Source organism: Amphiura filiformis, chromosome 7 (genome assembly GCF_039555335.1).
Source record: "Amphiura filiformis chromosome 7, Afil_fr2py, whole genome shotgun sequence".
In the NCBI taxonomy this organism is placed as follows: domain Eukaryota; kingdom Metazoa; phylum Echinodermata; class Ophiuroidea; order Amphilepidida; family Amphiuridae; genus Amphiura; species Amphiura filiformis.
Window position 1 is genome coordinate 70,020,170 of NC_092634.1, and position 12,860 is coordinate 70,033,029.

General features: G+C 39.3%; 1 protein-coding gene across 2 annotated transcripts in view; it reads left to right on the forward strand.

Moving 5' to 3' along the window:
• The first annotated feature begins 303 nt into the window (after nt 1–303).
• Nucleotides 304–12,860, forward strand: part of LOC140157557 (protein GDAP2 homolog) — a 41,640-nt gene continuing 29,083 nt past the window's right edge. For both annotated transcript variants that reach the window (XM_072180786.1, XM_072180788.1), the window contains exons 1-3: nt 304–428; nt 8,972–9,242; nt 12,315–12,457. In XM_072180786.1, the coding sequence (XP_072036887.1) occupies nt 9,091–9,242; nt 12,315–12,457 (295 nt within the window). In that variant the 5' untranslated portion in view covers nt 304–428; nt 8,972–9,090. The remainder of the gene's footprint in view (nt 429–8,971; nt 9,243–12,314; nt 12,458–12,860) is intronic.

Below are 12,860 nucleotides of genomic sequence, written 5' to 3' on the forward strand. Positions count from 1 at the left end.
GATAGTTGCCAAAAACCACCAAAAAACACCCAAGAACAGTTTTTAAAAATGACACCCATGATATTTTGATTCTACATAAAATTCTGCTTCAGAAAAACCTTGGTGGCAAGATTGTGTATGAAAAAAATGAAAGCAAAAAATAAATGACATTTCCCCATACTAAGATCCCCGGGCGAGATCACGCTGGTTCACTGTGACTTGTGCTCCAGGAGCGCTATGTGTTGACAACATCTCAATTGTGTGGTTCGAATGTAATCATGTGATCAAAGGGTCTGGTCACATGACTTCCAGCATGCGAACTTTGACCTGCCTTTTCGACGAATAATTTTCACGGAAAGAACCTCCAGTAAAACGGATTTCTCATGCAATTTGTCAGATTTTGTGATTGCTAACCTGAGATAACTAATTTGTCGAGTATTTCTCATTTGGTAAGTTGACCCTTGTGGGCTGTGTGTTATCCAAATTTAGTGTTTAAATGTTCCTAGAGCATCGAGAGTAGATCCTACAATTCTAGTCCGAATAATCAGACCCAGAACAAAATATTAATTTCTGACATGATCCTGTTCTGGGTCTGAACTGTTTCCATATGAAATCTTGTTGCAACTGCTCCCTTGAAGGCCTCAGCTGTTGGCAGGGCGAGTACATCTCCAGGGAGGTGGGTGGGGGCACTTCCACTTCTACGTTGATACATTGATACTCGGCATAATCCTCCAGAGGATGTAGAGCCAAGGAAATAACTTAGAATGCTCTGCGGTGCCAAAGTTGCGGTGCATATTATACATGGTGCAAGTAAAAAAGTCTGGTCCTTTAAATGTGTGCTGCAACTGCTCCCTTGAAGGCCTCAGCTGTTGGCAGGGCAAGGACATCTCGAGGGATCAGGTTGTTCCACCAGTTGACGGTGCATGGCCATGGGAAAAATGAGTATCTGTACAGTTGGATGCGAGATTGAATGGCTTGTTGGTACTTGAGAGGTAGTCCTGCCAGCAAGCAAGACTTCAGTCTTTATCTAGGTACATGTATGACGAGTTACAATACAGTTACTGGAACTAACTTGAGAGGGTGATAGGACCTGGTGCTGCTCTGGACCATACATGTAGGAGTGAGGTAGTGGTCTGGATTTATGGCAATAGTCCCAAGGTAAGGGTAGTCAGGCACCATGGTCAGCAGCACTGTTGTTTGATAGGATCATTTATTACTTTTTCAAACAAAACATAATGTACATCCAAATTTTAGGCTTAAACAGCTAAAAGCGATATCATGCTAATGTATACTGATGCTTTTGAGTCATTTGCAACTTTGATTTCCCCTCTTTTACAAAATTATTCACTTTTTATAGCATTTTTTAAAGCTTTTTCGGATATAAAATGTGCCTATTAATGACAAAATTGGTGGCGCTATTTAGTTACTGAAAATTACTCTTTCAAGCTTTTAATACAAATAATTCCTTTTATAGTTTGATAAAATATGTTTATAAAATTTCCTTGTTGCTTGTTTCAACTATTGTACAGCTGTTTTAATGGCAGTATTAATCACCTACCTCTTGCAAATAGAGAAATATGATTTAGGATAAATAGCACCATCTATAGTTTGCATTTAAAATAATGAAGCCAATTCTATACATATATACATCAAACAACCGTGCAGACTTTCTCCCATATGGTAGTATGTAAATTAATTAAGTTATGCCGAAGAGTGAACCTGATGGTATGACACTTGTCGGTGTTGAACTTCATATTCCATGTGGTGGACCAGAGATGGAGAGAGTCAAAGTCTCATTGCAAGGCTGCAGAGTCGTTGCTGTTATTTATGGTCCAGTACATCAAGCAAGCAGTCATCTGCGAAAAGCCTACATGTAGTCTTAGATGTTGTTCCAGATGGCAAATCATTGATGAAGCTCAGAAATAGTAGCGGACCCAACACTGTGCCTTGGGGGACACCTGATGTTACTGGTACCCAGCTGGGTGCCTCTCCATCAACCACTACACGTAGGGACCGTTTGGTGAGAAAATTGTTGATCCACAGCAGGAGGGAGTCCCTGACTCCATAATGGCGCAGTTTACTGATCAGCCGCTGGTGAGGCACACGGTCAAACGCCTTGGAGAAGTCCAGGACTACGGCGTCAACCTGCTCTTCCCTTATCAAGTGAGCTTGCTAATTCATTGCAAGTGATGGTCAATTGTGTCTCACATGATCTGCCTGGTCTGAACCCATGCTGTGCGTCGATAAGGATGTTGTTGCTATCGTAGTGGGGCATTACATGGCTGAATATAATATGTTCAATGATCTTGGAACAGACGGAGGTAATGGAAACTGGACGGTAGTTGGATGGAATGCTACGGTCGCCCTTTTTGTAGATCGGGGATATGTTTGCCATCCTCCAGTCTAAAGGCACTTCACCAGTGTTTAGAGATTGTTGAAATATACTTGTCAAAATTGGAGCAATTTCTTCGGCAAGATCTTTTAATATTCGGGCTGAAATTGCATCCGGTCCTGTGGCCTTGTTGGTTTTTAGCGACATCAGGAGCTTAAGGACGCCTTCACAGGTTACATTGATGTGACCAGCTGTGGGATACTCTGAAGTGCCCAAGTCAGGAATTGTGCTACATGTAGTGTCCTCACATGTAAAAACCGAATGAAATTGTTCGTTGAAACAGGTGACTTTGCCTTTGTTGCTGAACACAACCTTAGTCCCGTCTTTTAGCGAGGAAATGGTAGTCGAGTCAATTTTCTTGGATTTGATAAACTTCCAAAACGCTTTGTTAGACTTGTCACTTTCGTCAAATATGTTGTTCTGGAATGACCAGTAATTCTGGCGAATTCTCTTCTGGATTGCTTTCTGATATTCTTTAAAGCGTTTCCAATCATCAGGTTTGTCGGTCAGATGAGCCTTGTTGTACAGGCGTTGCTTTTTCTTACTCATGCGCCTAATTTCCTGCGTGATCCAAGGGTTGCTGAATTTGACCCTGGTTACTTTTGAAGGGAGAGAAGGGGAAAAGAGAGAGGGAGATAGGGAGAGGAGGGGAAAAGAGATGGGGAATCCATACGATATGCAATACCATACGATTATTGTCAATAAGCCTGGCAAAAATAGTCTAGTGCGGGGAAAAAAGAGAAAGGATGGAGAGAGAGGAAAAGATGGGGAAGAGAAGGGAAAGAGAAAGAGGGAATCCATAGGCCTACGATATAGGGCCATACGATTATTATCAATATACTCGACAATATACTTGTAATGACTTCTTGAAGACAAAGAGAAATGCTAATTTTCAGTATCGACACAAAATTGGCCGATTAAGTCATTTACCATTGAGCTATTTCAAACTTGGGGCCCGATTTACGATTAGACCAGATGGGTACCGGGTCCAGGCCCCTAAAATAGCCTATGGTATGTTCCCCAAAACACCATGTTTTGGACCGAAATATGGTAACATTGCTAAATTTTGCGCGCTTCGCGCACACTGGCCTTTACGTAATATTTACCTTCATTTTGGGCTAAAATTGTCTGAAATCGGTAATTTTGAGCGCGCGGAAGCGCGCACTTTAACCAGGAAATTAGCAGGAATTATGGCCAAAATTCATTTCTATTAAGACCAAATTAGTAATAAAAAAGCAAAATTTTCACAGTAATAACCAGGTTTACAATTTTCTCTCTTGGGCCACTTTATTTTTCTTTGATATATTTGAAAGTGTACTTTTCTTTGAAAGTACACTTTCTTTTCGATGTGGGTGCATTGCACCACTCGCACCTACCCCCATTTTCGTTTGGTGGATTTGGGCCCCCGCCCCATACAGGCTTGCCCACCCCCCTGGAAAAAATCACAGCTACGCCACTGTCATTGCATACATCTAGCAGTAAAGAACAGTGGGACGGTTCCACAATTTGTGCAACTATGAAATTTGACCCAGTAACGGTAAAGTTTGATGACCTTTTCCAGCAGCATGTGGAATATTGAACCTTGTCAAGGCCAGGGGTAGCATTAAGGCCCGAAAGTCAGTAGTCGTTTTCCTGTGTTTTTCACTTCCGAGCTTGCAGAAAATCCAAATACATGGGGTGAAAATTAAATCTTGGGGGTGAAAAAATTAAAATATTTTGCATTGTAGTCAGGGGTAGGAGTAAGGTCCAAAAGTAGAGGGTCAGAGTTCACCCCCGAGCTTGCACATTCCCAACATATGGAGGGTGAAAAATTTATATTTTTTAAATTTAGGGGGTCATTCACCCACGATCAGGGGTTAACGCATACACTAACATCCAGACCATCAAACCTACTTGTATGGCTAACACCTCATCTTACTTTAAAAACATTATGGTGGAATGATGTGGGGCCGTAGTGACAACCTGTAAAGTGTGCTGAGGCCTGTGGATCAACGTCTAGGTGTTGTGCCTGCGTGCGCGTACTATACATAATTACCGTAACCACCCGGGTATAAGCCCACCTTCGGCTATAAGCCCACCCCCTATTTTTCAAAACATTCTGGGAGCAAGGGTGTACTCGGGTATAAGCCCAGTAGTCAATTTTGGCCAAGTTCTTAAATCAAATCAATGCTTTGCTCTCATATTTAAGAACAAATATTAAACAATATCAGTTGAAAATTAACATTCCACACTTATAATTTTAAGTAATTGACATAGATGATAGAAATTACTGGTACATTGGGCATATTCAAATGGGGGGTGATTGTTCTTATTTTTAAATTCAAGCACTAGCCCTTCCCCGGTTATAAGCCCACCCCCATTTTTGAAGTGAAATCTGCCATCTAGGGGGGTGGGCTTATACCCGAGTGGTTATGGTATATAAATCACTGCTTTTTATTAGCTAGTTCTCACAGGCCACAGAGGGCCATGAAATCATTTCAAAGATCTGTATTTGAGGCCCAAATACACCTTGGTTTGCTACCTTACATTTCAAAGATCTGTATTTGAGGCCCAAATACACCTTGGTTTGCTACCAAGACATTTCAAAGATCTGTATTTGAGGCCCAAATACACCTTGGTTTGCTACCTTACATTTCAAAGATCTGTATTTGAGGCCCAAATACACCTTGGTTTGCTACCTTACATTTCAAAGATCTGTATTTGAGGCCCAAATACACCTTGGTTTGCTACCTTACATTTCAAAGATCTGTATTTGAGGCCCAAATACACCTTGGGTTGCTACCGGACATTTCAAAGATCTGTATTTGAGGCCCAATACACCTTGGTGTGCTACCTTACATTTCAAAGATCTGTATTTGAGGCCCAAATACACCTTGGTTTGCTACCGCACATTTCAAAGATCTGTATTTGAGGCCCAAATACACCTTGGTTTGCTACCTTACATTTCAAAGATCTGTATTTGAGGCCCAAATACACCTTGGTTTGCTACCTTACATTTCAAAGATCTGTATTTGAGGCCCAAATACACCTTGGTTTGCTACCTTACATTTCAAAGATCTGTATTTGAGGCCCAAATACACCTTTGTTTGCTACCTTACATTTCAAAGATCTGTATTTGAGGCCCAATACACCTTGGTGTGGTACCTTACATTTCAAAGATCTGTATTTGAGGCCCAATACACCTTGGTGTGCTACCTTACATTTCAAAGATCTGTATTTGAGGCCCAAATACACCTTGGTTTGCTACCAAGCACATTTCAAAGATCTGTATTTGAGGCCCAAATACACCTTGGTTTGCTACCTTACATTTCAAAGATCTGTATTTGAGGCCCAAATACACCTTGGTTTGCTACCTTACATTTCAAAGATCTGTATTTGAGGCCCAAATACACCTTGGTTTGCTACCTTACATTTCAAAGATCTGTATTTGAGGCCCAATACACCTTGGTGTGCTACCTTACATTTCAAAGATCTGTATTTGAGGCCCAAATACACCTTGGTTTGCTACCGCACATTTCAAAGATCTGTATTTGAGGCCCAAATACACCTTGGTTTGCTACCTTACATTTCAAAGATCTGTATTTGAGGCCCAAATACACCTTGGTTTGCTACCTTACATTTCAAAGATCTGTATTTGAGGCCCAAATACACCTTGGTTTGCTACCGCACATTTCAAAGATCTGTATTTGAGGCCCAATACACCTTGGTGTGCTACCTTACATTTCAAAGATCTGTATTTGAGGCCCAAATACACCTTGGTTTGCTACCGCACATTTCAAAGATCTGTATTTGAGGCCCAAATACACCTTGGTTTGCTACCGCACATTTCAAAGATCTGTATTTGAGGCCCAAATACACCTTGGTTTGCTACCTTACATTTCAAAGATCTGTATTTGAGGCCCAAATACACCTTGGTTTGCTACCTTACATTTCAAAGATCTGTATTTGAGGCCCAAATACACCTTGGTTTGCTACCTTACATTTCAAAGATCTGTATTTGAGGCCCAAATACACCTTGGTTTGCTACCGCACATTTCAAAGATCTGTATTTGAGGCCCAAATACACCTTGGTTTGCTACCTTACATTTCAAAGATCTGTATTTGAGGCCCAAATACACCTTGGTTTGCTACCGCACATTTCAAAGATCTGTATTTGAGGCCCAAATACACCTTGGTTTGCTACCTTACATTTCAAAGATCTGTATTTGAGGCCCAAATACACCTTGGTTTGCTACCTTACATTTCAAAGATCTGTATTTGAGGCCCAAATACACCTTGGTTTGCTACCGCACATTTCAAAGATCTGTATTTGTGGCCCAAATACACCTTGGTTTGCTACCGCACATTTCAAAGATCTGTATTTGAGGCCCAAATACACCTTGGTTTGCTACCTTACATTTCAAAGATCTGTATTTGAGGCCCAAATACACCTTGGTTTGCTACCTTACATTTCAAAGATCTGTATTTGAGGCCCAAATACACCTTGGTTTGCTACCTTACATTTCAAAGATCTGTATTTGAGGCCCAAATACACCTTGGTTTGCTACGCAGACATTTCAAAGATCTGTATTTGAGGCCCAAATACACCTTGGTTTGCTACCTTACATTTCAAAGATCTGTATTTGAGGCCCAATACACCTTGGTGTGCTACCTTACATTTCAAAGATCTGTATTTGAGGCCCAAATACACCTTGGTTTGCTACCTCACATTTCAAAGATCTGTATTTGAGGCCCAAATACACCTTGGTTTGCTACCTTACATTTCAAAGATCTGTATTTGAGGCCCAAATACACCTTGGTTTGCTACCTTACATTTCAAAGATCTGTATTTGAGGCCCAAATACACCTTGGTTTGCTAATTACATTTCAAAGATCTGTATTTGAGGCCCAAATACACATTGGTTTGCTACCTTACATTTCAAAGATCTGTATTTGAGGCCCAATACACCTTGGTGTGCTACCTTACATTTCAAAGATCTGTATTTGAGGCCCAAATACACCTTGGTTTGCTACCGCACATTTCAAAGATCTGTATTTGAGGCCCAAATACACCTTGGTTTGCTACCTTACATTTCAAAGATCTGTATTTGAGGCCCAATACACCTTTGTTTGCTACCTTACATTTCAAAGATCTGTATTTGAGGCCCAATACACCTTGGTGTGCTACCTTACATTTCAAAGATCTGTATTTGAGGCCCAAATACACCTTGGTTTGCTACCGCACATTTCAAAGATCTGTATTTGAGGCCCAAATACACCTTTGGTTTGCTACCGCACATTTCAAAGATCTGTATCTGTAAAAGGTCTTGGAAAGTTCAGTTGAGGTGAATAATTTGTACCCAAAATCTGCTAGTAATTTTTGCTGAACCATGAAATGGTATCAGCCTATATTAGTGTATGTTACTAGGTTACTACATTGTAACTAATCATTTGGTCTGAAATGGATATATCTCTAAATGCCACAGAGGTATGGCACCATGAGTAGTGTCATATGAAAGAGGAAAACATAAAGAATATAATAAAAATATTTCCACACCCGGGGGTGCCACTCATCATAAGACTTGGGTCAATATTCATATGGGTCATTTTCATATCTCAAAATGCCAAGAAGGTATAACCCCCTGAGTGGTATCAAATGAGAAAGAAAAATGTAAACAATATAATACAAATAATTTCCCCACCGGGGGTCACACTCCTCGTAAGACCTGGGTCAATATCCATATTTTGGGTCCTTCATATCTCAAAATGCCAAGAAGGTATGACCCCCCAAGTGGTGTCAAATGAAAGAGAACAAAGTAAAGAATATAATAAAACCATTTCCACACCGGGTGACACTCCTCATAAGACCTGGGTCAATATTCATGTTTTGGGTCCTTTTCATATCTTAAAATACCAAAAAGGTATGATCCTCTACATCTCACATCTACATAATATACTGCCAAAGGTCCATGGTTCAGCTATGGTGCGGTAACCGCTCTACTCCCTATTCCAGAAAAATACAGCACTAATTTTTTGGGATTAATAAAATATTATCAGTTCTGCCAAATGAATCATAGCTCAATCCTAATCCTTTAGTTAGTCCTAACTGGCAATAAAAGAAAAATTCACTATTTCACTAATTTCTTGAAAAAAGAGCAAAAACATGCATTTTCGCATATTTTCTGACAATCGAGTCATTAAAAATCAAAGACTTGGAACAAGTCTAAGCATTCAAAATATTGAGTATATGCCGAAATTTTGCTATAATTTTCAATTATTTGTGTTTCTTTAATTAAATGATTGGTTATCAGAATAAAACAAGTCTTTTCCAAAAATTAGACTGCATAAACTGAAATTAGTCTTGGTACAAGTCTTTGGGCTTGATTGTCACAGCATACGAAAAACACCCTAAAAACGCATGTTTTTGGCCCTTATTTCCAAAAATTGACAAAATATTAAAATTTTAATTAACTAAAGGATTAGGATTTAGCTATGTTTTATTTGGCAAAACAGGATAATATTTTTTTAATCCCAAAAAATTAGTGCTGTATTTTTCTGGAATAGGGAGTAGTTTATAGTAAGTTTCTAATTTCGGCTTGTACATTGTATTTTTTTTTTCAGATGCCTTGATCATGTGCTTAAGACAGAAATAATTCCATTGTCGCCCCAAGGTAAATAGCTGAATACAATTCAGTGGAAAAATACAAACAAAAAACAATAAATGGTGAAAGGAGGCAAGCATGGATCCTATAGGAACCCAAACAGGGATCGTGAAGGTGGATGTCATTCCTAAGTGGAATGAGACGGAAATTCCAAAATATAGTGTGACAGATATCAAGAAGACTTCCAGGTTTCCATGGCGACCAGATCTCAATCGTAAAATTGCTTTGTGGTAAGTAGTTTGCCTTCCTCTTCTGTGTGTGTGTCATAGATCTGTTAACATGATAGTTACATACATTATGTACAATTAGTTATAAAATTTCATGTAACATTTTTAAATAATTTGTTTTAATATTGTTCTGTAGGACCTCAAAGCATTTGCAAGTTTTGGGGCTCCATCCCGGTCCCCGCACTCCGTGCATCCGCGGGTATTCATGCTCGTCGAAAATTTCGCGAAATAAGGGGTGTTTTCAGATGAAACACAAAAAAAGGGTGTTTTTTCAAACCACATGTTCGCAATATTGAAAAAAAAGGGTATTTTCATCGAGCAGCCTACGCGTTTCTGCCAGAAAAGGGTATATTAGAAATATCATTCGCGTTTTTGCGAAAATAGAGATAAGGGCAAATAATTCACGAAATCGATAAAAAAAGGGGTGTTTTTCCCCTAAAAACTTCGCGAAATGAGATGCAAAAGGGGGTGTTTTTAAAGTTCACCGACAAGCATGAATACCCGCGGATGCACGGAGTGCGGGGACCGGGGGCTCCATGTACTGTAAGGGTCATATTGAATTTTGAAGTGACTCTGTGAGCAGAAGAAGGATTGATGGTTGGCATTATCAGTTCCCTGCAACAATTAGAAAAAAATAAGCTCCTATGTACCTCCCAAAAGTGTGGGCTAACTCCAGGAAGGAGGTAATTGCATTATACAGGAGTCAAAATAAAAATGCTTGAATTAGGTTTTAATAGTTGTGTTCACATTGTCGGACGTACGCCCGGCGGAACTTGGTCGGCACAAGTTGCTAGGAGTAGCGGTATATGCGCTGCCAGGAGTAGCTGCAGTGTGAACGATGGTCAGCGTAAGTTCTGCCAGGCGTACGTCCGATGATTTACTCCTGACAAAAGTCAGGAGTAGCGAGCTGGGTAACCTCCTCCATGCGTATTTGCAATGTAAACGCAGATTACGCCTGGCACCCGGAGTAAGTTTGACCTTAAGTTGGTCGGAACTAAGAAATTACATATCGCGTGGTTGATAAAGGTCACAGAAACACCGGAAGTGGTAGCCTATGTTTATACCGACCAGAAGTGAATGCTTGGTGAAACTAGTCGGCGTAGTGCTAGGAGTAGGCTAGGTGTGGACACGCGGTAGGAGTAGGGAAAATATTTGTGGAATTTTGATCAATGTTAGCGTAAGTTTACACCGGGTGTAACTCAAAATGTGAACACGACTTATAGGAGATATAAGACAAAAGGTGTCAAATGTCAAAGGTTAATCACACACGGTCAAAATTTTAAAATGCTCCAATTTCTTTCAAAATAGGCTCAAATTAAATGGCCATTTAACTCTAGATATTGAACTTGGAAGCACTTCTGTTCTGTTTAACTCAGTGTTAAAGGAAACATGGAAGACACTGCACAAAATATACTTTTTTAAATCTTTGTGGCCAGACAACAATCTGAATGACCTTTGATATTTGACCCATTTTGTCGGACATCTAGTAGAAACTTACATTTTCTATCTTTGTGACAAGACAGATAGTTTGATGTATTCTAAGTGTTTTTTATTTTTGACCTCTGTATAATGGATTTACCCCACTCCTGGAGTTTTTCTAATTGTCGCAGGTACATGTAGCACTATGGACCACAATATAGCCTCACCTCAATTCCATAGTTCAATTACCTCAATTAAACAATCAGAGTGCAACATTTGACCTCATGTTGCAGAGTATGAGTTTTTGTACCCAAATTTTCAAAGGTCATTCAATGAATGTGCAAATATATTGGGGTTATAGAACTGAGCCCAGATAGATGAGCATGTTGTGGATCCTAGTGTAGCTGATATCAACCCTTAATCCTTCTCTGCTCACAGAGTCACTTATAAATTCAATATGACCCTACTGACGGAATCAGTCCAAACAAATATGAGAGAAACTACATGTACCAATACAGTCTGGGACATGCCCGCAAAAATGTTGGATTATAACCTGGCCTTGAAGCCGTTTAGCCACATGTGGTTAAGAGGGCGGAAAAAACCTGTTTTACTGGACCCCATCGACCAAATTTTTGCGTTCTGGTAGAATTTTTTGGTTAATTTTGCTAAAGTCATTTCAAATCAGCGGATTTTGGCCAAAATTAATTGATTTTGACTGAAATTTGTTGGGAAAATTTGAGAACATTTTCAAAATACCGTATTGATGCGAGTATAGTCCCACCTTCAATTTTTCCAAAAATTCCAGATATTGTAAAAAAAAGTTATTTATATTTTCGAGTGTGGAGTGTCCCTCGACATAGCAGCTAAATGCTAGGATCATTCATGGTTGACTTTCAAAAAGTTTTGTGTTTTTAATATGCAAAGTTATAATTTGTGTTCATACTCTATGATTTCAAAACTTATGGATACCAATTCAATGCATAATTTTTTTAAATTCCAGTACATAGTCCCACCCCTCCTCCAATTTGGAAAAAAATCACCTAAAAAAAGGGGTGGGACTAAGTACTTGTCAGTGTGGTATGTTTGCAAAAAATAATCAATTTTCTGTCACATTTTAAAAACTTTCGGTCATATTTTAGGGTCATTTAAGCCTCAAATAAAAAAGTTTAAAAAAAAAGATCCTGACCGACCGTACTTGGATAATTAGTCTGTCCGCCTGTAAAACAGGGTGTTTTTTAGTTGTTGCCCATTGCCCAATCCAAGTGTTTTGAGCCTAAGTTTAGCCATGTAAGGCACTTCTACACACTATACCGTTAAAACTTGATAGTTAGCATATGTGCTTACTATCGAGCGCTTTTGAAAGCATGAAATTGTACTAAAGTCCGGCGCTTTACTAACTGAGGTAATGGGGTTGAGACACACATTTGCAGGTTTACTTGTTCGTATATAACTATATGTATCGATGATTTGCTCAAAACCCTTTACACTTTTGTGGATGGGGCTCTTCATGTTTGCATGTTGTAAAAGCGCTCGATAGTAAGCACATATGCTAACTATCGAGTTTTTACGGCAGTATAATATCTTACATTTAATAGTATTTGATTTGTTTTTTTCCACAAACAAACTAAATTCTAATTAAATCTATTCAATTTTCAGGGAGGGGGATATTACAACGTTAGACTGTGTAGGCATGGTACATCCAACCAACGAGTCCCTCAATGAACCAAGTCCACTCACAGAGAAAATACACAAGCTAGCAGGACCTGATCTCAGACAAGAAGTCAAGACTAAAGTCAGAGGTAACTGTCTTCAATATCTAGGGGTGTAAATTAACGGTTATTTGTCTAACCGCTTAAACGGACCACAATCCGATCGGTTAACAGTGTAAACGTATGTAAAAAAAATCCTAATTTTTTTTTTTTTTTTTTTTTTACGTTTAAACGGTTAGTGATTTTCCTAAACGGATAGTGTATTTTACGGTCGGTTAAACGTGAAACGTGTAAACGTAGACACCCTTATCAATATCAAAATCATCTTTGTCACTTCAGGGTAGCTAAAAAATGTCAGTCCATATCTGGGGTCAAATGAATCCCAAAGTCGCCCAATTTTCCTCTTAACCATTGGTTTCTAGTTGTATGGGATAGAAAATTACCAATGTTGAAAAGTCGCCCACTTTTTTTCTTAATCATTGTCAAAAGTTGC